At 43.2% G+C, this 27,514-nt stretch overlaps 2 protein-coding genes across 2 annotated transcripts in view; both read right to left on the bottom strand.

The window, feature by feature from the left end:
• Positions 1-8,023: 8,023 nt before the first annotated feature.
• On the bottom strand, positions 8,024-10,364 carry FZD1 (frizzled class receptor 1). Its single transcript, XM_066553200.1, has one exon. It carries the CDS (start codon positions 10,177-10,179, stop codon positions 8,422-8,424), a length of 1,758 nt encoding a protein of 585 aa, XP_066409297.1. The 5' UTR covers positions 10,180-10,364; the 3' UTR covers positions 8,024-8,421.
• A 3,032-nt stretch (positions 10,365-13,396) lies between these two features.
• Positions 13,397-27,514, bottom strand: part of CDK14 (cyclin dependent kinase 14) — a 344,883-nt gene continuing 330,765 nt past the window's right edge. The window contains exon 15 of the mRNA XM_066553161.1: positions 13,397-13,946. The gene's annotated coding sequence lies outside the window, so the exon portion shown is untranslated. The remainder of the gene's footprint in view (positions 13,947-27,514) is intronic.

Below are 27,514 nucleotides of genomic sequence, written 5' to 3'. Positions count from 1 at the left end.
TGCAGCCCACTCTGCTTGTCCCTCTTCCATGATGCAACAACAATGGTTTGTCTTGTTGGGATTCTGAAACACCCAGACAAGCTGTTTCCCTGCCTCCACCTTCCGTGGCTCTGGGGCATGTGCTGGAGGACCTGCCCATGGTTTCTGCATGCTCTGGAAAGCCATTCCCTTCCACATCTGAGTTATGGTGCTCTTCAGCTACCGTTGGCAAGAGGCACAAATCCTGCACTGCCACAAGTTCCCAGTTCAACATCTCAAACCTGGCCTGTGCAGACAACCATCTCCTAGTGCCTTCCCCTTTTGCAGCCCCTCCTCCCCCTCCTGCCTCTCTTGCCCTTTCCTTCCTGCACACCACAGCCAGCTGCCTTCCCAGGCCCTGGTGTCCATCTCTGTCCTCCATGTCCTCACACCTGGGGAGAGCAGCCCCAGCAAAACACCAGGGACTGAGCAGTGCTCAGCACAGCGCTCCCCATTTGCTGTCACACGTGGGCTGAGAGCTGGTATGCTTCACCACTCCAGAACTACAAATCTGTGTGTCAGGAAGTGGAGGTGGTGCTCAGACACCAAAGTTAAGTCATCCCAGCTGCAATGCTTTACTGGAATTGGTTGGAATCCATTTTCTTATAACTGAGCACCACTTGCTTCTATTAATTTTGTTAACAGTGAAGTGCTTAACCCTACAAAACCTTTAAGCAGGTTGCAAAATTTTCTTTTACTTCCCTCAGAATTAGAATAGCTATTTTCTTAATTAAGAAGTAAACAAATAAACTACTTGCAGCTTCATGCTAAGAGGAGACTAATTACCCTCCCCATTCACAGAAAATAAAAGCAAAGCTTTCACCATTACAGAAAAAAATAAGTACTGAGAAGTTAACAAGAGTCATTGCAAAATCTGACTTTGTGATGAGCTGGTTTTCCTGCAATTTTTTCATTCATAGAAATATTTTGAGAAACCCACCTTGAGGTGTGTCGGCTTTTTTATTATTATTTCCTCTTTAGATGCAGTTGTAGATGAGTAGGCTATAAATGAAACACTCATTTTCCTGAAGGCAATCATAAAGGTGTGTTGCAGCCTTTCCTTCTCAATTTCACATGGAGTGAATTTACCACAATGGGCAGTAATATTTTAATTTGAACAATTGGAAAATTCTTACCTGCCCACTCTGTATTCTCAGTATTAACTCAAGATCAGCTCCTTTGGGATAGTATTTGTGCTTGTATTTAAAAGTGAAATGTCATTAATAAACTGTCAAACACCTTGAGAGTAAGTAACTTCTCTGTTTGAACAGCAATGATTTCGTGATGAACACGATGCACACTGCACAGTCAATTCTCAACAATAAATGGGGATCTGTCCAAGTTATATTCTGACAATGGTTGGAGTAAGGAAACTTCCAGGGGAGTTACCTGAGAGTAACAGGCAAGAGAGCAGCAGCAGGATGGGGATGTTGTAATAGCACATACTGCCTGTAACTTCCTCCATCAAATGCAGGGATTAAGAGCAGCCAGGATAGTCTCCACCCTAGGTAGGTGGGGGGAAAAACAAAAGATGACGCCAGCACATGGCTTGGGCAGCCAGGAAAATGAGCCAATTCAGCACAGCCTCAGCAGTGCTGCTGCCAGTAGGATATTCATGGAATTTGCAGGAAAAGGCCAACACTGCCCCTGAGTGAGAGTGACAGACCAGAGCCCAGTGGAGCTACAGGCACAGAACCAGAGGTGGGCAAGGTGCCAGGTGGGGGCTGGCATGTTCTTGTGCTGCTCAAAGGGACTGCACAGTCCTGTGGCTGGCAGTCCTGTAGTGTTCTGTAGTGGTAGTGGAGCTCAAACAAAGTTACCAGTAACAAAGCAATAGTACTTAACCTGAACAAGACAACATGAGTAGCCACAGAGCATCACTGAGCCATACTTTCAGTCTCACAGGTAAACACAGCCAGTGAGACTAACACTGAGTCACAGGATGTAAAACAGTTATACAAACAAGTATGCAACAAAACAGCATCATGACATCCCCCCTGAGGGATACAGGACATTTTCATTTTACTTGTGGTCTTTGTCATTAAACTATCCTACAAATATTTCTAAATTTGTGTTGCAGAAAGTAATTAATATTAGCCAAGATATACTAGAACTTGACCAAAAACACCCTTCTTTTTCACCCAAAAGGATGCTGGTGATACTATAAGGAGGATGAATTCCACCAAACATGCTGCACTTTTGACATAGGGTAGCATTCTGTGTTAGCCTAGAGTAACACCTTATTAAATGCTGCAGACCACTAATAATGCAACCATCCAAATGACAGCTAATTGCAAATAAAAGTCTATTACTTCAGCACTTCTGAAGAAGTTATTTCTAAGACAACCCACCAAAAATACTTTACATGGTGGCTGACAGAAGTCTCCCAATGCAGCATGTTTCCATCAGTTTAATGGTTATTGTGAAATTTTCACCTTGGTGAAGCTCAGTCATGGCCAATACTTTTCACACACTGCAAGAAAGCCTTAGGATACAGGGAGAAGGCAAGGCTTGTGGGGACCTCACTTCATGAGAGGCTGGTAGCTGAATGTAGGTCTGGGTCTTCATTAAGTGTTGTCTGAGTGGATAACTAGAGTTTATTTACTCAACCTCAAGATAAGCAACTTAATGCTGCTGATTTGAATGCAAACAAGGGCAAGACCTCATGCCTGGAAGACTCTCTGATGTGGTTACACTGGCATTTTAGAATAAACACAAGTTGGGTTCTGAAATACAGTTGTCATGGCCTACAGATTCGGCACATTTTAAAGTGTTTAATTTTTTTAAACCATTCTCTACAATTAAATTATCAAAGTGGTATTGCCTTTTTCTGGAAGATGTTACACTTGCAATTTACATATTGTTTATTAAGGTCTATTTTGCTAATTCACTGAAATCTCTCCCATATGACAGAAATTACATTTGCTTCTCCATTTAGTGACCCCAAATGACAAAAGGTGCAGAATGAATTTAAGTTGGCATGTAAATGCAATTATGCCTTTTTTCTTACAGGGCTTATCTAGTCTGCTTTAACAGCATCGCTGGGTGGTGATGCTGTTTAACCATCCACAAATGAATATGGGGCTCATAATGCTTGAAAAGTGTCCAGGACCTAATCCTGGCATGCTTATTTTGTCCTTAAGAAGCTATTTCACATCTTAAAATGTTTGTAGACTTCTAAAAACTAAACTGTGGAAACCAAGGCCTCAGCTGTAAGACAAGTCTTGCTTCCTAAACCTGCAAACCCATTTTAAAATTACTACTATTATTAAAGTACTACTATTTCAAAATTGATCAGGAGCTTCATAACCAAGCATTTCTCTTTTGTGCTGTAAACACAAAAACAGCAAAGGGGTCAGTCCAAAGCAAGATAACTAAGTTCTCTTTCTCCATATGAGTGTGAATCATTGCCTAAGCCTTACAGCTCAACTGAATCACAGAGGCAAGAGATTTACAAATATGAAAAACTCTCACAGCTATGGACACAAGAGCATCCCTCTCTTCTAATGGGTCTAAGCACATTACTGACTTTCATTTTTGAATCAATATTTGAAATCAGGATCCATATGATCCATTGACCCCAAGTTTGCACAACATGCAGAGCAATGATGCTCTGGGTCCAGCAACGCAAACAGCAACCAATAAAATCTAGGACCATTAAAAGGGAGGGTGAGGCTCATATTCAGATTTTGCACAGTATTGCCAGTCATGTAGTGCTGTCATTGGAAACATGTACCAAATAAAATGCAGTTCCAGTTCCTGAGAACTAGAGGGTAAATTCATGACAAAAACAGAGCTGTGCCTCAGTTTCCTTATATTTATAGGTAAGTGTTAAAATGCTTGACTTAGCAACTCTTCATCTGTCTTGAGTTTTGCTAGCTGAAGCTCCTTCTGAGGCCATGCAGCACTGGAGTGGAAGATTATGCCACACAAATGCAAACTTCTTGCAAGAGTACTCTCAATAATTTTATAGTTCATCATGACAAACTCAGGATTACTTTCTCTGCTCAGCTTCAGGGTGCACATCTTTTAAAAATAACTACATTGTCAGTCTGGAGGTTGTCTCTCATGACTGGGATTGGCAAAAGACTGATGAGATACTAGCCCATAGCCTATTTTGAAAAATACTCATCATGTAAATAAACAGCAGTCTCTTCTCATACCTCGTTATCATCCCTTTGAATAACAATTTTTTTAAAAAGTGCAAAGGGATGGCAGCAGAAGGGTGGGCATCATCCAGAGGGCAGATATGAGACCCACTAGCTTTCAGCCTTGTCTTGCCACTCTATTGAATAAAAACCAAAACCAAGCACAACAGAAACACTCACAAATATGTGCATATACCAGAGATTTTTGGGCATTACTATATGAACAAACCAGAAATCCTACTCCTTCCCAATAGGATTTGTTATGGAAAGAGCATATAATTTCATTCCAATACCACAGATTTGCCACTACATTAAAGAGCATTACTGTTACTGAAGGATGAACAGTAAATCAACATCCCCAGCTCTTCAGGCTACAGCCCTCTTCAGGGGAATGGTGATTTTGAGTGTCCCTTCATTTCAGGGTATAAATATATCCCATGAGAGAAAGGAAAGCTGCTGAGTATGGAATGCCTAAACAAGAACTTCAGTCCAAAAAAATTTATCAAGTTTGTTCTTATAATAACTTTGTCAGGGACAAGAGAATTGGGGAAAACTGCTTCTTCATATACTGACACTTTCTACTTACTGTATATTGATACTTTCTCTGGTTACCATGGCACATCAATCATCCAGACTATGTTGTTAAAACCCCCATCTAAACCCCCTGGAGCAATGGATAGATTTCCTTTTAACAGTAAACCATTACTGAGGCCCCATGCAAGATATTTTTGTATCTTATTAATAAAGCATCTGAAATACCATTATGTGTTGAGAAATCAAATATAAAAAGGTGGATGAGCCACACAGACAGTGCCACAGCATTCAGTGATGACTGTGACCTTTGCAAATTACTGCCCTGTGAAGGGTCATAGAAATTGCAACAAAATTTTTATAGCAAACCAAATAGCAAACAAAAAAGCAGGGGGTGCTCTTTCAACAGATTTATGAACATATTGCACTCTCTAATATATTTATTAAAATAACCAAGATTGAACATGGAGCTTTAGTTCTGAAAAAAACCCCAAAAACCCAGAGAACTGAAGGGGATCCATATCTGCTGCAAATCATGAACTGTAAATACTGACATTCTACTTCTTGTACAAAAAAATCCATTATTCATTTCTGAGAAGTATTTTTAAAAATTGGTCTTCCTATTTCTACCATAATTGCAACATCTCTGTTACAAATAAATGTGTTCTCCCACCCATAAATAGATCACATACATTGTTGCAAGAAAAAAGATTAGCCAAAAGGGCTGAAATGTAACTATACACTGACCAAAAGAATTCCATTGCAACGAAAGTGAATGGCTTGTACTTCAGTTCATTAGCAGAGTGCTGATCAGCACAATTTTAAATGCCAAAATAGCCCCCAAAAAAGGAAGGGAAAAAACCCCCAAAACTTGAAGAGGAAAAAAAAAAAGAGAAAAATGTCCAAATATCCGAGAAAGCAGGAACTATGTTTGTGTAGAACAAATTTTAAAATAATGAGAAAACCCTGCCCCTTTGTCTCACCTTAGAGAAATTCTGTTAAGCTTCCCTTACTTCCTTATAGCTGTTTATGCATCACGATTTGAATAAAGTAAACAAGCCAAAAATAATTAGTATCTGCCTCCAGATCTACAGAGAGAAATGCTTTACTAGCTTATAACACTAAAAATCAAAAATCAAGTTTGATAATTAACCAGTCTTTCCTAATAAACCCACTTACCGAATGGCACTTCAAACAATGAGTTACAGAAAAAGAGGGGGAAAAAATGTATTGCGTGGAAAGGTTAAAGAATGTGTGTACTTTCCATAAAGCTGAAATGCTTCCATGAACATTTAACTCTGGATTAACCAAACAGTCAAAATTCAGGAAATAAAACTATTTTACTCTAAATAGTTTTAAATTTACTCACTAAAACATTCTGACAATATTGCAACATAATTAGAGTGTCATTTTAAGCACTGAGGGTTTTTTTTAAATTTTAATAAAAAGGAAAGTGAGAAGAAAGGTTAAGTTGTGAGAACTCTTTTCTGCAACCAAAAAAGTAAAACAAAAAAAACCACAAACCCCCACCAAAGCCACCAAAAAAGAACTGTTGAGATTCTTTCTTCTCCTGCCATATAGCAGATCTCTTCTTGGATTTCACACCACTGACCATACCCTGTCAGAGATCTTGAACAGTTTACATTACTTCTTTTGAAGGATTAATCTAGACTGGCCCAGAGATAAAAACCAAGATGCACAATGAATTCCTACACTGAATTCCAGCTTGTTACTGTGAACTCAACATAAGAAAAGAAAAAAGGAATCCCACACATCTTGTAGTATATACACTGCTTTCACACAGTATGAGTTGGAGGAATACGTAAAGGGACAAGCTACTTTTGTACAAAACCTCAATTTATTTCAGAGAAATTAAAAATATGGTATTTAATATATATAAATTTCTATTCCTCTATAAATATAGATGATCTTGTGATAATGAACAGAAATAAATGCATACCAAATTAAAATAATTTTGCATTTCAGGGTATGGTAGCCATAGATAATGTTTATGAACCTAAATACAGGCATTTGTAATATAAAAAAAAAAGTTTAAAACAATACAATCAGGAGAGAAGCATTCTGCTGTTTTTCATACAGAGGTCTACATATTCAAATGCATCTGTTGAAAGTTACAATTTCGTCTTTTAACTTTTTTAACGTATTAGAAGCACAATCCCACACACCCAGGAGCATAAAAGGTAGCTGATATACTGCACACATGGTATTTTATCCTTGCAGTATGCAATGTTATTTCTGTACCGAAAAAAGAGGGGAAAAAAGACAGCAGAGGCTCTTTCAGGTCTCACATCTCACCAGAATACTTAAGCATTCTGCTTTACTGTTTTCCTTTCCATTGTTTTTACTACTGGCAAAAATCATCACACCCTCATAATGTGTAATAATTTAAATCTCAATGAATTAAAATTCAGAGCAATGGCAATGGCTCCAATGTTTCCCATATGAAGAGCCGGTGTATGAATATAACTAGGGGGCAGGGAGGAAGCAAACAAAAGCCCCAAACTGAATGCTGCGTTTTATTCCGATGAGGCTCTTTTCACGGAGCCCGTATTTCCTGATCCTGCTGACCCCAGCCGGCAGCAGCCCGGCGGGGAGGGACCGGGGCAGGCGGCGGTAGGAGCACCCGCGGGGCGCCCCCGCACTGGAAAGTGGGCTTAGAAGAAAACCCCAGCAGGAGGGAATGCCGGTGTGTTTCTGCCGCCATCCACCTCGGAGGTGCTACAGGTGCAGGCGGTGTGAATAAACCCCAGCTCGTACACCGAACCGGGCCAACCGCTCCCGAGCCATGCGCGGCACGGCCGGACCCGGCCGCCCCGGCCCCGGGCACCGCGAGGGGCTCTCCCCGCTCACAGCGGCCCGCCCCGAGCACGGCTGCTCTTTGTACCCCCAGAAAGGCCCGGCGGGGGCCAGAGGGGCCGGGGCCCGGCGCAGCGCCGTCCCTGCGCCATGCTCGGGCACTTCTCCGTGCTCCCCGTACGGGACCGGGCGGGGTCGGTGCTCCCCAGACGGGGCCGGGGCCGGGACCGCGGCGGGAAGCGGCGCTCCTCCCTCCCCATCCCCACCTCCACGCTACCGCGGGCGGGCCGGGGCCGGGACCCAGCCCGGGTCAGGAGGCGCCCCCGGCCGCAGCCCCGCTCCGGGCCCTCCTGCTTATGCAGCTGAAATTCCAAGCAAAGCCATTACAAAACCTGTGTGGGGGAGAAGAGGGGATTTGTTTTCGATTCTTTAACCGGCAGCTTTACCCATCCTTCCCTACGAAATAAAAATCCAAAGCCTTTTTTTTCCTTTAAATTAAAAAAAAAAAAAAAAAAAAAAGCGGGAGGGGGGTGGGGGAGGTGATAAGCGTGGAAGTAAGATCCGCAAACGGGTTAGAAGTGTCCTAAATAATAAAAAAAAAAGTGAGTTTTTTTTTGTAATTTAAATACAAATATACTTACAAAATCTTACAGAGGCTATTTACATCCCTCTCCCCCAACCTGACAGTGCGTTCAGCTCCTACAGGAGACAGCCCGAGCAGCACGGGGCGGGCAGAGCCCGGAGATCCCAGCACTGGGGTCCCCCTAGCTCGTCCTCCTCTCCCCGCCGCCTGCGGAAGCCACTCGCAGTCCCAAAAGTTTGCCCAGGCTGGATAAGGAGCTGCTTTCCCAGGCAGAGCCTCAGTCCTCCGCCTGCCCGCATCTCCCTAGCCTGGCAAGCAGGGGTCTCAGACCGTGGTCTCGCCCTGCTTGCTGTTGGTGAGCCTGGTGTAAAACTTCCTCCAGGAGTTCAGGGTTTTCCCAGACCAGATCCAGAAGCCCGAGGTGATGCCCACGATTAAGGTCATGAGATACTTGATCATGAAGACAGTGAAGTCGGGGCTCATGGGCGGGTGGTGGCCGCTGTGATTGTTGGGGCAGGGAATGGCATAACTCTTACAGCTCTGCGTGACCCAGCTCCTCTCCCACTGTTCCCTAAAAGCTTGCTCGTAAAAATAGCAGGCAATGACGATGGTGGCCGGCACCGTGTAGAGGACGCTGAAGATGCCTATCCTCACCATGAGCTTCTCCAGCTTTTCTGTCTTGGTGCCGTCATGCTTCATGATGGTCCGGATCCTGAAGAGGGACACAAAGCCAGCCAGCAGGAAAGAGGTGCCGATGAACAGGTACACGAACAAGGGGGCCAGCACGAAGCCCCTCAGGGCATCCACGTTGTTGATGCCCACAAAGCAGACGCCGCTGAGGACGTCGCCATCCACTTGTCCCAGGGCAAGGATGGTGATGGTCTTGATGGCCGGAACGGCCCAGGCGGCCAGATGAAAGTACTGGGAGTTGGCCTCAATGGCCTCATGGCCCCACTTCATGCCAGCAGCAAGGAACCAGGTAAGGGAGAGGATGACCCACCAGATGGAGCTGGCCATGCCGAAGAAGTAGAGCATCATGAAGAGGATGGTGCAGCCCTCCCGCTTCGTGCCCTGCGCCACGGTGCGGGAGCCGTCCTCGGCAAAGCGCTCGTTGCAGACCACCCTCTCCTCCAGGAGGAAGCCGGCGATGTAGGCCACGGCCACCGCCGTGTAGCAGCCTGAGAGGAAGATGATGGGCCGCTCGGGGTAGCTGAATCGCTTCATGTCCACCAAGTAGGTGAGGACGGTGAAGAGGGTAGAGGCACAGCAGAGCACGGACCAGATGCCGATCCAGGTGCGGGAGAAGCGCAGCTCCTCGGGCCCGAAGTACATGAGCCCGTAGAGGCGGCCGGGCTCGCAGGGCGCCCCGCAGTCCTTCTCTCCCAGGAAGCGGTAGTTCAGGTACGAGGGGACCTTCAGCGCCCGCGGGCAGGTGAAGCGCCCGCGGGGCTCGCCGGGCCCCGGGCCCCCGGCGCCGCCGCCGGCGCCCCCGCGGTGCGGGTTGCTGGTCCAGCTCTCGGGCCGCAGGGCGGGCGTGGGGGTGCCGCGCTCGGAGGCGTTCTGCCCCACGCAGAGCTCGCCAGCCCCGTGCACCGGGAACTTTTCGCAGCGCAGCGTGTCGGGCCACTGGAAGCCGAACTTGTTCATGAGGGCCTCGCAGCCCTGGCGAGCCCGCTCGCAGAGGGAGCGGCAGGGCGGCAGGGCCTGCTCCAGCACGGTGCACACCGGCGCGTACATGGAGCACAGGAAGAACTTGAGCTCGGCCGAGCACTGCACCTTCACCAGCGGGTAGAACTGGTGCACTTCCAGCCCCGCGTCCTCCTGGTTGGTGTGGCCCAGCAGGTTGGGCATGATGGTCTGGTTGTAGGCGATGTCAGTGCAGAGAGGGATGGAGATGGGCTGGCAGTAGCCGTGGTCAGGGATGGAGATGCCCCGCTCGCCGTTGTACTGCGACGCCGGCAGCTGCCCCCCGGCCGGGAGCGCCGCCGCCCACAGCAGCACCAGCAGCAGCGGCAGCCGCGGGCACCGGCCGCTGCCAACTTCCCCGCCGCCGCTCACCGCCGGCCCGCGCCGCTCGGCCATGCTCAGTCGGTGCCGCCTGCCCTGCCGGGCTCCCGCCGCCCCGCCGCCGCCGCCGCCGCTGCTCCTCCCGGCCCGAACTTGCGACTCATGAAGGGAGCGGCGTGCAGGGACGGGGCAGCCCCGGCCGCCACTCACGCGGCCGCGGAGCGCAGCGCGCAGCTCTGCCCGCACCGGCGGCAGCGTCCTCCGCGCCTCCAACTACGGCCGCCGCCGCCGCCTCCGCCGCCGCCGCCTGACCATTTGTGCCGGCCCCTCGAGCCCGCGCCCCTCGCCTCGCCGCGCCGCGCTCCCTCCGACCGGTTTCCAGGCGCCCCGCAGTCTGCTTCACCGGAGGGAGGAGCCTTGAAACCGACGCCGAACTTTCCTGCGTAAGGGACCGTCTCCCAACGCCTCAGCCGGGGGCGGGCGCAGGCGGGCCCGGGGCTGCCCCGCGCCGCGCACAAAGGCGGCGGGGGCGGCGCTGGGGAAGGGGCCCCGCCGCGGGGCGGTGATCGGGGGGACGGGGCTGTGCCGCGTCGGTCGGCAGCGCGCCGGCCCCGGCTGTCCCGGGGCTGTTTTTGGATTCCCCGCTGATGACGATTGTTGGAGCTGTTGAGCGGCGCGCCCGGACTGGGCCGGAGCCCGTCACCCTCGGTGCCCCCCGCCGTGCAAGCGGCCGGGCTAATCCCGGCCGGGGGAATCGATGTTTGGCGCACAGCAAAGGGCAGGATTGCAGGAGGGATCCGCGGCAGTGCCGGGACTCTGCTGCGGGGTGCATTGCGGTGGGGATGTCTCTGCAGCTCTGAAAGGTGGGAGACACGCTGCGGTCACCTGAGGCGCGGGCAGGAGCCGCAGCTCCGTCCGTGAAGGCACAGACCGCGATGTCGCACATCGCACACACGGTGACACTGGAAGTGGCTAAAACTCGCCTCTCCCCAGGGACACAAAGTAACTCGCTACCGAGCCATTGCCAGCGTGTTATCTGCGCCTTCCTCCCAGCGCGTCCGCAGCAGCAGCCCGACACACGAAAATAATCCCAATAGGGCTTTCCCATTTCCCTTCCTCCCTCTGCGTAGCGGGCAACTGTTCCAGTGTGACCCAAGTCGAATGCTGTGTGACATGCAATACCTCCCGTCAGGTTTTTTGGAAAATTCTTGCTATATTCTGAGGAGGGGGTGAATGGGCATACAGTGACCGCCAGCAGTAGCCATTTTTACATGCCTGAAGCCCCATTGCACAAACAGAATGGAGGTCCTGTTGGCTCTCCTGAAATGCATCGCCCAGAAAAACGATGAAGGCTGAATAGGGGATTTACTGTACTCATTGGAACTGAATAAGAATAATAAAGTGTGCTCCTGGAGAGAAGAACCCTGCCCTGTTCTCCAGACATTCAGTAATTAAGGCTCTCCGTCGTGTGTGTAAATGTTTTCATGTTTGTCTGAAGGTTCATTCTACCATTCGGAGCTGAACCAGGCATGGAACTTCTCTCTCCCAGCTGTCTTCCTTCTCTGCAGCATGCTCCCACCCTTTCTGCCTTACATGTTAATTGAACTCCAAAAATCCATTAGTAGTAAGACAGCCCCAGCATTTATTTCTAGCTGTCAGAGGTGGCAAGGGTTAATAAAAGACATCCGTATTTCTTGGGTAGCTACAGATAAAATTTGGACCGTGCTATTTAGGCCACTTTCTTTCTCCCAGCAGAACTGTCCCACATTCAAACTAATTAATAGCAAAATCTGTGCTGTGTAACGACTGCAGGAGTGGGATCATGTTTAAAAATTGCACATCCTTAAAAATGTCGATTGCTGATGTCCTTGTTTACTGAGGTTCATTGAGTTCTGTCAAGAACTCTCTTTTCAGAGGACCATAGTTCAAAAATGATATGCACAAATACCTTTTTCCATCTTCTGCTGAACAGTTTGATTCCTTAAATATTGTAGTTATAGTTTAAAGCTACAGATTTTTCTCTTCAGATCTACATCAGTAATTAAAATTCTTAACTTCTTTCTAGCACAAAACCTATTTATATTCAGCCCTAAATAGCAGTATTGTTTCTCTGTTCATCCTAAAAAGACTGAACACTGGATCTTGAGATCAGAATAAGTATTATCCATGCTCTTTCTCATATACAATGAGTGTGAATTTCTGACTAGTCTTGGGAAGCCTCCTTGGCTTTCTGCCTGTCCTCTTTAGACCTGGGGACACATCGCACAGTCCAGCAGAGGTAATTAGGATGCCCAAGTGCATCATCAGTTGATTTAAATTCTACCTACTGGGGTCTGCATTAGAAATATTAAGGAAACATTTCTCAAACCAAAAAACACCATCTCTAACAACTTAGAAGATTGTTCTAGGAGAAAGACCAGTGTATACAGATAAGGTTTGTACATGTGCATAATAGATTTTTTCAGACCAACTAGTACAGAAGGAAAACTAGACACATTTTTGGATTAACAAGCTATTTTTTTTTTTTTTTTTTTTTGTTCTGAAGCAGTAACTATCTAAATGCAGTAATTAGCTAAAAGCTAAACACAGCTTGAGAAAAACTACTTTAAGTTCAGATGTATCAGTAAGACCAGCTCAGAAAGAAAAAGTGGAAATGGGGTGGAGGTGGTCCTGTGGGAAGAAGAACAAGGGTCGAGAGCTGGTAAGTTCAGAAAAGTTTCTAGGACTTGCTCATTTTAACTGTGTAATGATTTTTCACATAACAGAAGAAAATCCTGTGTGGAAAGAATCTTCCCAGAAGCACTTGTCCTACATTTCAAGCACCCCAAACCACAAAACTCATCATTAAAGCATAATCCTTTGTGGCCCAAAACGCCAGATCAGTTTAAACCGTGCCTGAGCAAGAAGTGCAAGATGTGTTTTGATTCCCATCCACTAGTACAGAAGTGAACACCCCCTGCCATCAAATCACCAGTATACCCCTGTCTTACATTGATGTTCCAGGGCTGTACTTCATCCAGTGCACAGCTGCATTCCTTGTAGTTCTGCTGCTGAAAATGACCAGCATGAACTACTGGAGGCCATCTCCATACACCAAACAAAGCACTGTGCTGTTTGTGAGGGAGTCTTTCTCACAAAACAGATATTCTTCCACTCCTTTCAGACCTGATCCTTAAGGAAAACTACAGAACTTGGCTCACAGAAGTGCACATGGGAATGAGGTTTCCTAACTCTGCCCAAAACATTGGACTCAGTAGAGATGTTGGTCTGATAGTACATTATCATTTCCTTCTACTTCAGCTTATAACACTGCCCCCTCCCACTTACCCCTATCCGAATCAACAGACTGTAAGGTAATTGTCTCTTATATCTGCTAAGCTAATAAATGCTATTTTCCCCATCATTAACATCATCAATATCCTCTCTATTCTAAAGCTACCATCTTCTTCCTTTCAAAGCTGGCTTAATTAATAAATATCTTAGGAAAATGGTAAGCAATTGCTCTTAACTGAAAGGTGATTTTAACCCACAGAAAAGTGTGACCAAAAGTCTGTCTTACTTTTCCACGTATATGTCTTGGCCTACACAAAATATGCAACTTCTTCATGCAAGCCCAGTACTGCATATCATATCCACAGGAAATTGTTCCTGTGTGTCTCCCTTGTTCTTTTAATGATTCCTTAGGTGTCCATCATAGGTGACAGTTGGAGAGAGGAGACTGGACTGGATGCCACCTTTGCTTGGGTCAATGTGACAGTAATCATGTTCTCACGAAGACACATCATGTATTTCTTAAAGCACAGGCACTCTTCCCCCTTGCCATGGAAAGACAATCATCCATTCTAAAAGAAACAAAAATTTGGGCATTAAATAATAATAAAAAGGAATTTCATCTTTTACTTCAAAACAATATGCAGATGTTACTAGGTATAGTAGCCATTAGGGGAACTTAGGGCTCTGGTAGGTAGGCAGAGATTTGGCCTCTTACATTTTTTATGTACCAATACTATCCTTAGAGTTCTGGCTTGTGCTTGCTTTGCATGTTATGGGAGATGAGGGATTGTCTGGAAAAACAAAAATTGTTATGTAAATCTTTAATTTTGTAAAGAAACAAAGCAAAAAGTCATCACAGGATTTTCTTGTTTTCCTCTATGTGACTGGCAGAAATAGGATGGAGTGAATGCTTCCATTCCACAGCACTTAAAGAAAACTTGTTTCCCTAGAGGAAATCATTCAGCTTTATCTCACAGACTTATGTTACCTACAGAGAATCCAAATATAAGCACAAATGTGTATGTAGGAAGGCTAGTGAGTACCCAAATGAATAAAATGTAAACCAAGATGATAACATAAATTATGTTTGTCCACCAAATTAAAGCAAAAATTATGCTTAAATAATTAAGTTTTCAGTTAAGGTTTCATTATTTAGATGTCATATAAAGGGTTAAAAGTAAGATTGTTATAATTCAGTGGGATAAATTAAAAGTTGATTTTTGCCTCATGGTGAGCATGAATCTTGGCTGATAAGAACACAATATTTTTTGTGTGCAAAGCAATCAGTTCTGTATGGAAGGAAAGGATTTTTGAGATTTGGATAGACAGAGGGATTAAAATTTGTAATCTGTGGTGGGCAGCAATGTGTATACTAAATTAGTGAAGTTTCTTGGGTGTTTCCAAATGAGACAGTACAGATTCACATCTCAGGTGGGTCTCATTTCAGCTCTGAGTACTGGCAGTACACATCACATCAAGTCTTCACAATGCACAGGCAGGGACACTTGCTGAAAAATCACTGCAAGGATTGTAAAAGCAGTGAAATGAAGGAGAATCAGTACAAAGGTTCTAAATGCAATGAAATGAAGGAGAGATGATTACAGTGTCATACATTCCACATATAAGGTGAAATAAGGTACACCCTTACATTTCCATATTAAAACTACTATATATTTTGGATTATAAAATCCTTAATCTGGATAATACATGCTCCTTAAAGTAAGGTGTTTAACCCTAGAAGTTGACATGGAGGTCTACAAACCAAAATTCTGGATAGAAGGTACCTGGACAAGTCTCCCAAGCAGATTTAACATTTGCATGGTAAGATACTTCTCAGTTTGCAATGTGCCAATGATATAGCCATCTGCCTCAGGACCGTGGGCATAGTGTCTCACAGACCTAGTCTTTAGACTAGGATTTTAAATCCTTAAAATTTAAAAGCCTGCCTTTAACATTTCTTGGAACATCTAGAAGACTCTTGGAAGTATGCCTGTACTGACAAAAATAACAAACACATGCAGTGATTGGCAAAGAAAATCAGTAGGAGCTGAACACAAACCTTAGGGATGGTTCAGTCAGCAGCCAGAACACTTTCTGCAGCAAAGGATCTAAAGGCTGTGTAGCCAAGTGCTCAGAAAGTCACCTCAGTGCAGAGGCAGTCGTTACTAACAAGCATTTGAAAAGAGACCTGAAAATTCTCTAACCATTGGGTGGCCCAGGTCAGCTTACCCTCCAATTCATCCCACTTGCCTCTCTATATGCCTTTTCTTAATTAGCTGTATTAGTTTGTAATTGTCAATTTAGGTTAAAAATTGTACTTTTATTTCTATTTGGGGGTTGTGGGAACAAGAGAAATAGAATTTATTCCTGCTGAGTGATACCTATTGTAACATGAAGGTACTGCCAGGCAGCATGGGCAAGGAATAAAGAGCAATTTTTGGCCAGCATTGGTGTAAGTCAGGCCCCCATTACAAGGATTTCATGTTTTAAAGAGGCATGAGGAGAAGCGGTATGCACAGTCAAAGCAGACTACAAAGAATCTCTTCCTCCCAGTACCCACAGCATTTTTTCCTTAATGCTGTTTATTCAAGATAGATGGAGTATGTGGAGATTTGATTTGGTTTTCTTTTCTGTTCAGAAGAAATGTAGATGATCCCTTGCAAATTAAAGCCGTATGTTGCCTGCCTTCCCTGACATGTTCTGTGCTGGGGTGAGAGGCACAGGGGCTGCAGCCCGGCTGCTGCTGCCAGAAGTTTTCCGGAGAACAAGAAAAAGTCACAACTCTTAAAAGGGCAATTGCAGATCACAGCTCATTTTGTTCAGAGAATGTGAACATTTTTACTCTCTTTTTATTTCCCTTTCTTGGGCAAGTTCTTCTACAGTTACATACAGTGCCTGAAAACACAGACTCTCTCTTGTTCTTCAAACACAGAGAGGCTGATTTAAGGGCCTAAGATGGCAATCCTTACTCCCAGGAGCAGACCTGCTGATTCCACAGATACAAGGGAAAGGAGTAGAGCTTCATAAAGCTGTGATGCAAGGAGAAATTATGTGATGAGCTCTTACTTCTGGCCTCACACTGCTCTTGCTGTGCTTCAAGTACATTCCTTTTAAAGAAATAACTCCCCATTTCCACTGATGTAAATGAGATTCAGATCATATTTGCTGCATTACTATTTCAAGATACACAAATTGAAAAGGTGTGTGTGCGTGAGGTGGGGAGATAGAGTGGAGGAAAGTTGTTTTTCTATGTCTTTTAGCTGTGTGTGTATTTTCCATGAATGCTATTTAGAGAGTGAGCAGGATGAGATCAGAGCAGGAGTATTTCTCAGCCCGCATCTGCCTTTTTCAGTGGAATGCAGCTTGGTACACGTTAAAGGACAATCTTGACTTTCCCTTTAGAAGAAATTTTTGGGCTTTTGCTTTTCTTTGTAAAGATAGCTTTAAATATTTAACCAATGTAAACAGAGGCAGAATGCCCAGCAAGACTGAAAGGAATGTGCCCCAAGAATTTGCTTGTAGACCCTTCTCCCCTAAATATATTCTTCATCATACAGGAGGGGTCAGCTGTGTTTTGAAAGAAATTGGTTTTGGAAAATTTAGGCTGTTTGTGTGAAAGGAATTTTCTTAAGGGTGGACAGGAGTAGTGTTCTAGACCTTCCTCCAATTCTGCAGCTGGCTTTTCTACTTAGCATTTCCTCTACTCTTTGACCCTGGCTGCAGAGAAACTGCTCAACACTGCAGCACTCCAATATCCCATGTGGGACCCAGATAAACCATCCTTAGCCCAATCCCATAGTCTTCAAAGAAGAGAAAAAGGAACACTTCATAAAAATCTCCAGGTTCGCTGTAGGGAGTGTTATCTTCAGGATGATGGAATTTAATTTCCTATTGTCACAGGTTGTCATTCTGTAATGCTCAAATATGCAGGCATAACATTTAGCCCAAGTGCAAATTGTCTAAGTCTCTCCTTCCCCAGTATCCCTATCAGAACATGAACCTATCCCATGACAGTGGGTGCATCTGGGCTCTTTGCTTTTGGATCTTGTGACGTCTCTGTTTTTATGGGTGAGTAATAAGATTGTATCATTTTTACTGGATTTGGACTTGTCTATGCAAACGCACACATTTGCCATCTCAGGGATGATGACTGTAATTCTGTTTATTTTCATATGGTATTGCTGCCATTAAGAAAAGTATCTGAGGGTTCCCAGCACTGAAGACCATGAGGATAAGCCATGTCACCTCAGTGTCCCAGTCTTCTGTTCCCCTCAGCTGTCCACATGCTGAATACAGAGCCTATAGAAGTTTGCTTCCCTATCTTGAAGTGTCATACTGGCCTGATCCCAGTCATGTCAGGGATGGCTGGTCTCAGCAGCCAGAGCCCACTGCAGCTGTACCCCACTGCAGTAAAATCTCAGCCTTGAACCTGCTCAGCAGGAATGAGCCCATATCCAGGAGACGCAGCTACTGCAACATTTGGCTGACTGAATCTCTGATATCCAGAAGATTCTGACATGCTTATGTATTTCTGTATTTTCAGATGAAAACACCTCCTTTTCCCACTTCAACTCTCAGTGGCAGTCACATCATTGCAAACAAGGTTCAGTCATGCCCATCCTTACATATTCTACCTGGAAAGTGAGAGAGACTTCATGGTTATTCTTCAATTTTCAGAGCTCTTTAATTCATGAGGAAGGATATGCATAAAATATGAACCCTGAATAGAAAGCGTTAGGAAGGGATGGAAAGGGAAAAGGCAGGATATCTAGCTTCTGGTTCTTACTTGTTGATATCAATTAATGTTGAAATCATTCTTAAATCTCAAGAAGTACTTTGCTGATGGTGATTCTTTTGAACATTGTCTGTTCCTCTGCCATTTATTATAGCTAGACAGATATAATCTAGCTATGAGGATAACTATTAATTAGTTAGTATTTCTGCAAAGCCATTGTGATTTCTATTTCTTTTTTTTTTACAGTTGTAGAGCTCCTTCTTTGAATACATCATGACTTTTTAAAAATGCAGACTGTATTAAATATTTACTTAAAAGTCTTCACTGTGCCTACACTTACATTGTTACAAGTACATTTGTGATTACAATTCCAACTTGGAAGTCTGGGTTCTCCTTTTAGAGAAAGGGCTAGGAGCAGCTCATCCTAAACTTTGTCCACACTGTTGCCATAGCAAGCAAAAGCATCCACCAAACTGGTTTGGGAGGCACTTTTCCTTCCTTCTCACAAGTTATGTATTTGTGACTTCATAGTGGCAGCCGGCCTGCCATAGAAATTAGGCTGCCATGAAACCACAGCCTTGAACTCACATCTCTGGGATATGTCAGCATTGCTTGAACATTAAAAAAATGTGACAGAACCATGTTCCCACATATTATGTTCAATAGTAGCAAGCTTAAAGATGCTTCAAATCATAGCAAGCCTAATTGTGAGCCAATGTAGCACTCTGACTAGCAAGGACAGGCACTAATTGGTTTTTGCCATGTCTGCTATGCCATTTCTATTACCTTTTTTTTTTTTAATTCACAATGCATAGCACTAGGGATATGAGACTTAAAGACTTGTCTTAGTTGGGGAAAAAGAATGCCAATATTAAACTAATCCTTTGTGTAGACACTCTTATTTCAGTTTAAAAGTGCCTTTCATGGCATTAGCAAGTTGATTCCTTGCTGACATAAGCTTAATCAATATGAGGCACTCAGCCTGATATAAATTTATCTCTATGATGGGGTTGCACCAATTTTTCTATGTTGTGCCTTTGAAAAACCATTTAGTTAAATCAGTTGTTTCTTCAAACTGGCAAGTTCTCACTCACTGAAGATTTGCAGTACAACAGTGCAGCCAGCTGAAAAATGAATCACTTCAGTAAAATGAAAAGAACTTTTTGCCTTTGTATGGTGCTACCCATTAAAGCTCTGAAAGCTGCAAATATCAATAAACTTAGAGCAGCTTTGCATCTATGTTCTTAATCCCCATTTTATAAATGCAGGAACTTAAATGCAGAGATATTAAATGCATTTCCAAGGTCAAAAAAAGAGTATGTGGTAAAATGGTTTCAGAATGAGACCAATGACTTTGAATATCCCTGGTCCCAGCATCTTTCAGACACCTTATATGTAAGAAGTACTTGTACCTGTGCTTTCTGGTAATCAGCCCTTTAGAATCAGATTGCCAGGGCTGGATGATGTATCTGAGAATAACTAGTCTGTAATCTCTCATTTGAGTTTTGTCAATAGAAGACTGACTTCTTCTTGAATGAAGATCCCCCCTTGTAATTTTATCACCACCTTACTATTTATTTCTAGTGGTATCGTCCTTTAGCTATAAACATAGACATTCTAATCTCAAATTCTGAGGCAAAACAGATATTCTACCACTTGTTATGGCTACACCAAATGTATTTTTTCAAAGATTAAACATTTCAAATCTTATGCTGCAAGCAGAGCTTTTTAAGCTAGGAAGAGGATCACAATGACAGTATTGATGCAGTACTATCACCCATTTCTGGAAAAGTGATTGTGGACCAAACAACCACTCTGTCTTCTCTGTGTTAAAACAAGGATATTAGCTTGAAGCCCTGTAAATGATGGGTCTGGTCACAAACAAAACCACACATTAGCTCTGCTGGAAAAAAATGACAATGTCAGGTCAGATGAGCTTGAATCGATCTCAGATCAGGCAGAGGTTCAGATGGAGCAAGTAAATGCTATGGTATGACTGATTGAAAGGTAACTGCATGTAAAATAGAGCACAGCTGGCATTTTCACCATGGAGTGCTTGCTCACTCTGTTTTTGAGTGATGCTACTAAAAGTTACTGAAACTTGACACACAGTGAAAATGCTTTTTAAAGCCTGAAAAAACCATTTCCATCCTTTGTCATATATCTCAGGTTTACACCCTGAATTTTATGATCTGGAATTCAGTTATACCAGTGAATTGCCAAAAGCGGGGATACTTACAACATGTTAAGCTACGAAGGCCATAATTGTGCAATACAAATTCTGTCTAGAATTACTGCAATTAAAAATAGAAGCTTGAGGCAGAAGCACTTTAAAAATATTTGCAGACCTATCAAAAGTCTTTCTGTGCTCCTATTCCCAGAGTACCTGGGCACCTCAAAATCTCTAATGTGCTTGTTCTAAAAGATAAAAGTACTGCTTTGTCTTTGTTTTGGAGAAAGAAATCTAAGGCAGAGAGAGATTAAAATGACCTGTTCAAAGTCAGGTGAGAAATCTGTGATAGGAAAGGGACTTTAACCTAAAGCTGGCAAACACATTCTTTTTTCCTGAGGCCCATTTTTCCTGGAAAGCTCTGGGGAATCACAGTTGTTTTAAGCCCCGTGAGGGAGGTGGTCCCACACCTTACCCACTCCTGTTGTTTCTCCCACAGAGGCACCTGCAGGGCAGTGGAGAGAAGCAGAGCAATGTGCTGGCCCAGCTGAAAGCTAATCAGCAAAGCCCACTGTAGTTCCAGTTGCAGCAATTCCCTTCTCCAGCCCTTGGCATGGCGGCAGGGGTGCTAGTGCCAGCAGAGGGGAAAGGGAAGGAAGGTGTGAGCTGAAACACAGGAGAGGAGGGAATGGTTCCTGTCAGCAACAGCCCAGCTTTAATGGGCATGAAGCAATCATGAAACTGCAGCTCAAACTGCACCTTTCCAAAGAAAATTTAATCATTAGTTATTCTGACTTGAAATCAAAAATCTAGCCATAGCTGAACCAGCTGCTGAGGTGGCAAATATGGGAAGAAATCTCTGTTGTTTTGGTCCTTCCAGGACCAAAGGGAAATTGAGGGGCTTGGGAGTAGAAAAGACCTTGAGTCACCTTGATGTTGACTCTTTCCCTGAAAAGAGGGGCAGCAGGACTTGAGGCCATCATTTAACACCTCCCCCCGCGATGTATGTTGACAACAGATTTATTTAACATCACAGTATTAGTCCATTAAGCTATCAACTTAAACTCTCTCATAGCAGCATGCAAACTTCTTAATATCTATTCTCTTACCTGAAAAGCAATAAAGATGAGAAATGAAATTTATATATTTACTTAACTTGCTTCATCACCAGTTTCCTCTCCCTGCCTCCCTTTTATGCTCTAACTAACATCTCAGCATGCCATTGTCAATAGTAATTTAAATTAGGCATCAGACCATGTAAGCAGCTCACATGTTATCAGTTAATATGAAGGGAAACTCCAAGGACAGTGCTGCACAGTCTTGCCATCTCTACCAGTGTGGGTTGCAGAGCACTGTTTTTGAAGGGACTGTACCCCTCTGTTGCTGTGAGGAGAGAGCTGCCTGCTACTGAAAAACTCTGGACTGGGCATAAGGACTGAAATTAATTAACCAGATAACCTGTGCTACATCTACTATGAAGGGTATCTCCCAGTGCCACTACTCACACAGCTGAGCAGCTCTTCATGGGAGAAGGAACAGCCCTCGGTAAAGATGAAATGGTGCAAGAGGAGACGCAAACTCTGCCCCTTTTATATTGTGGGTAGGAGGCAGGGAGTCCTAACTGCTTCTCAACAAGCCTAATCATTGAAGTTGAGAACATGCCATTGTCAATGGGTATTTGTCATATTGTGCAGCAAATACTCAATGAATACATAAATTAAAAAAGGCCTTGATAAAAGAAATTTGACCAGAGACAGATGGTTGACAATGATGATCATCAACATGAAAACTCAGGTGTAGGCTGAGAATTTGAATCCTCAGGATTCAAATTTAACTATATGTTGTAAAATATTTGGAGTAACTGTTGGACAAGAACTTAGATATGGAATTGTTCTATTGAAAACAAGGTTGAAAAAACCCAGCATTTTAACTTTGCTGATTAGTGTTGGGTGCTTATTTATCTCAAGCTAGTCAGAGAAGATTTGGCTGGGATTTGAAGTGGAAGTTTCATAGATACACAGCCTTTAGCATGTATCCAAGTATTTCACTTGCTCTTCCTTTGGACTGTGTATAGACAATGGCACTTGGGCCGCTTCTGACTGCACATGGAAATGAGATTTCCTTCAGCATGTACTTTACTTTTAAAAGGATTATCTCCCACATTTTTTCCCATTTTTCTAGACCTCAACAGTGCAAGAAACTCAGATGATCCTCTAGAAACAAGAAGACAAACCATGGGGAGGGTTGTTTACTGCAGCATTTGTAATAACTGCTTTTTGACTAAGGTAAAGCACGTGACACCTAAAATCAGCAAGAATATCTTGCAGAAGTACCTACAAGCCTAATCCACAAATTCTCTCTGCATGTACATGGTCATTATTTCACTACATTAGTTTTTTTCTTTAAAAAGTCTCCTTCTCTCTTTTCTTAAAGCATTAAAGAACTAAGGAACTCACAATCTCATGCTAACAACTTTTAGCCAAGGAACATAATCTGCTTTTATATTTTATCAAGATAAATTCCAGACATAATTTGTTTTCCCAGACCCAACTCTTGTCCTGTATTTCTCACAAGCGAATAACCACCCAATAAAAATAAATAAAAATGTCACCCTACCAAATTAATATCTGACATTGCTCATAGCTGACATTGTTCAGAGACCCCTTTTGCATCCACATGAGACAGCCATGACTTTCTCACTGCTGCTCCCTGACCAGTTCTATGCAGCCCATGTAGCCTCTGAGCTGGTTGTGCATAGCTTTCTCATGTTGCTGTAGACTGATGATAAAGAAATTGGGTGTGTGGACATTCCCATTTTATAACCAGAATCTATCCTATTTTATAACAAGAGTCATTAGAATACAGACTGTTAGTATCCACAATTACAGCTTATTTCCATGCCATGCTGGAGGAGAAGAGAGAGATCTGAGGTTGAAGGTCAGAGCCTTTAAAGAATGAAGAAATGTCTCCTGCAGGTGCTTGGTTTATAATTGCCCAGGACAGAGCTGCTGCTTTTATGAGGATTGTTGTCACAGTAAAATTCCCAAGAAAAACAGAGTGGGTTTTTTTTTTTTTTTTTGGTTGGTTTGTTAGATTTTTTTGTCCTGGCATCTGTTTACTGTCAGTGGACGCCCACAGCTGTAGCCAGGAGTATGCCTTCACTTCTGGCCTCTGATGTGAACAGCTTTTGCTCCAGCCCTGGGGAACTGCTGGGCAGACAAAGCAGTAGGGAGCAGGCAGCACCCCAGGTGATAAAATGTCCAGTTTCCAGTCTGATGTATGGGAAATTTTAAAGGCTTTGATGTCTGAAGGCATATGCACTCCAGCAGAGAAAACTTCACATCTCATCTCTCCCTAGCCAAGAGTAGATCTTTTCTATTATATCACAAGCAGCCCGACAACACAGGACATAAAAATTGGAGCTATCACCATATCAGATCATGAACCAGCTTTCCTGAATGTTGTTATTAAGGCAATTCTTAAGTGAGATAAATATTGGTAGGTTAATAAGTCTCTTTAGAAGTATGCTAAATATACCCGAAATAAGGCTCAATGCAATTAATTTGACTAAACAATTCAGAAGAAAATATATTAATGTGAAAAGTATAATGGAGGAATTACCACATGAATTCTCTAATTGCCTAGATTCTAAAACACATAAGGGTATCAGGGACCTGGCAGGCACCAAAATCCATAATTTCCACTATCATATGTTTCTGCAGTAGAAAGTAGAATTAAATAAACACTTTTTCATTTTTAATTAAAGGAATGTACACTCTTCTAGATAAGTCTTGATAGTGAACCAGAAAGCACAGCTCTGTTCACACACTCAGCTAAGTGCAACCATTCCCTCCAGGGAATGTACTGTGGAACTTGATCCCCTTGGTACTCAGCAGGTAGAATATGCTCTCTTACAGAGCCACCCCACATTCATCCAGCATGAAGACAGAATATATCCTCTCATTTATGCTTCACCTCTTTGTTCTGTGCTCGTGCATGGGGAACATTGGAGTTTGAACTGCCCTGGTAAGGAGATGCTCAGTTCTAAGCAGGGACAGCAGTACTGTGAGACTGAGTGTGCTGGTGCTGTGCTGTGGTTTGGCTCAGAAAGCCTGGTTGTTTCACTGGATCTGGGCAGTTAGGGAGAGCAAGTAGAAGAAGTCAAGGAGAATTAATAAAAACATGGGGATATCTGAAAAGCTCTTGGAATGAGCACCTGCCTGGAGTTGTGCATTCTAAAGGCTGCAACTCTGTAGCTGTGTTGTGGTCACATACACAAAAAAAATGAACTGTCTGCAGTCCTAGGCATACAAGCTTTTACAGTTTCATATCCCTGTTTCCTTTGCATTTTCTACAAGCAAAGAATGAGCAGATACCACAGATCAGCAGCTGCACAGTAACCTGCAATCTGTTATACTCTGGTAGCTGATCTGGGCATGCAGTTTCTCCATGTAATTTCAATTAGGGTTAGAACCCCTGGAGAGAAGAGAGTGCAGATAGTGCTGTGAGCATTTTAGCTCTGTACATCCAGTGCCATGCTGGCTTGCTTTTTGGAACACCAGCAGAAGGAGAGAAGCAGCAGCTATTGGAGGTTGCAATGGCAGGAAAGGCAATGTATGCAGCAAACTCCTATCCAAACAGTTGCTGCTAAACCATGGGGATCCACGGAGCAGACTTGATGACCTATGCTGGCTTTCAGGCTTCATAAAACTGCCTGTGCAACCAAGAATTTTAAATCTGGTTGCATAACCTTGCATGTTAATGCATATGGGATGGTTTTCGGAAGCAGTGTCCTCTCCCATGAAGATGGAAACTCGGGCTTCAGGGACCACTTTGAAGAAATCAGACTTCAAAAAATAGCATAAATGTGCCTCTATTAGCTGTGCATACAGCTGTGATAAGCTGGGCCTTGGTCCAATAATCCTGATTGCACTTTGTTCTATTTTTTTATAAGTACAAAATATATTTGCATCACTGACTTGAAAGGTCCTGGTAGCTATGTTGATTGTTTATTGTTTCTACTTATTTGCAAACAAAGAAAAGTGAGGAGAACAGCAAAGTGGTCAGATGTGGGCTAGCTGCAGGAACAGAAAGGTCAAGCTGTTGAAAGCTGTCAGTGCAAGTGCCAGCAAAGAGGCCAAAACAGATACATAAAGGAAGACAAGGAGGTTGCAGGTAAGCAGCTAAAGGCAATACCTCTACCAGCTTCAGGGAAAGATCCTGCTCATCCAGCTAACTGCACAGACCTTAGTCACTAGTGGAAAAAAATAATCCTGAATACATTTACCAACAGATTAAGGCCCAGAGGAAGCAGATGGCTAGCAACGGCGTGACTTCACAGCAGACACAAGCTTTATTGATCAAATTATCACTCTTGGCAACTGATGGGAGGGGAATAATAAAAATGGGTTAAAACTTTTGGGGGAAAACAACTGGCTTGAGTGGATACAATATAAAGAGTGTGGATATATGGAGTTTCAGGTAACTGTAATTATAAAAGGTGTGTGTTAAGACTCCTGTAGTGAAGTAAGAAATGTCAAGAAATTGGGTAAGTCCAAGTCTGATTCAGGAGCAGACAAGCTGGAATCACACTCATTTTCAATCATGAAATGTTGCTGTGAGATGCCTTGGAGGGCATAATTTTGAAAGATCCATAGCAAAGCTTTTCAGTAAATATAAATGATATGTGATTACTGGCAAGTTTATCTGGTTTAATGAAAGCATTTTTTGCCATGTTGGAAAATCGGTTTTGTAGGCTTGAACTTAAAACTAGTTCCAAGAAGATGAGATGGCTGCATCTTGGAGAAGAAAGAGTACATACTGTGCTGACATGTAACATAAGGGACGTTACAGAGAAGTCTACTCCTACATGTAGTTATATCCACATCAGCATCAGTGGTTCAGTAAAGATGAATTAAAACAGTCATGTACCTTAGTCAGAAATGCTGCACAGTAGGTGATGAGATTATGGATCAATAAGGATAATACATCTACAATCCATATGGGTTTTTTCTCAAATTTATTATAGCTTCATGGACTAAGAACAGTTCCAGTAAAAGAGATAAAATTGTGAAAAGGACTGGAGACAACTCTTTCAAATGTTGCAGTTAGAAATAGAAGACACTTCAAAATATCAGAGACTGAGTTAGGAAATCAAGACAGGGGATTGACTTTAATTAAAAAGATTATAATGATGATGATACACCTGGCCATACCAATACATAAGGGAAAAAGAAAAAAGCATTCAAGGCCTAAAAGCTAATATCATCCCTGAACTGGAAAGATCAGCAATGGCATAGTGTTCCCCAGATCTACAAGGACATGCTAGAAAGCCAGAGAAGAAAAGGACCATTTATCTATTTTGGATTATAATTAAAATGCCTATGTTTTCTACAGCTCTAAAATTTATCTGTCTGGCTACAGAAATAGGCATAAACAATCATCACCATAGAAAACTTGTAAAAATGCCCCACAAATTCAGAAGTTTTTTCAAACAAAGGAGTCAATGCAGATTCACTTACCTATATATTTAGCACATGTGCACATACAACACACACATCTGCACAGTAAGAAGAGAGAACAGATAAATCAAATACACAGAGACTGCAGAAATATGATGTGCTTGCGAAGACTCAGACACAAGTCTTCACAGGAGTCTGTTTGTAAGCCAATTCATATTTGAATAATTGAAATGACATCTAATGGAAATTAAATATATACAATAAAATAAATGTGTGTATTCATCTTTATGACAAAAGTATTAATAATACAAAGATACAATATTGAGATTGTCTAGGAAAACATCTTGTCCTAGAAAATGTAAGAGCTTTGTGTTCAAAGGATTTAGAAAATAAACTCCCTTTCTGTGGAGCCCTGCCTGTTGGGATTTGGCATAAGAAAGAAAAGAGAATTTCTAAGAAATATCAGGTTTCCTTTGCTGGTGTATTTTTTACTTTGTTCTGAATGGAAGCAACTTGAGCTCAAAAGGTAAATTTCATTGACTGTAGATTTTACTAAGTGTAAGTTTAGCAGAGAAAGCAAAAGAAATCGAAGGATGTACTAAATATGACTGCATTTTACAGCCCCTTTCTTCTTCTTCTTTTGATAAGCACTTAACAGAAATCTATTCAGTGAAAGCTGCCAATTCTTATTTTTACCATATGTACAGATGGAGGATGTCAGAGGAAATGTGTATGGCAAATTAGGGTGAACTCTGTGGCCTGAATGTTAAA

This window comes from Molothrus aeneus, chromosome 1, assembly GCF_037042795.1.
Source record: "Molothrus aeneus isolate 106 chromosome 1, BPBGC_Maene_1.0, whole genome shotgun sequence".
In the NCBI taxonomy this organism is placed as follows: Eukaryota; Metazoa; Chordata; class Aves; order Passeriformes; family Icteridae; genus Molothrus; species Molothrus aeneus.
Note: the sequence above shows the minus strand (reverse complement) of the source record. Positions and strands in the feature narration are given on the sequence as shown.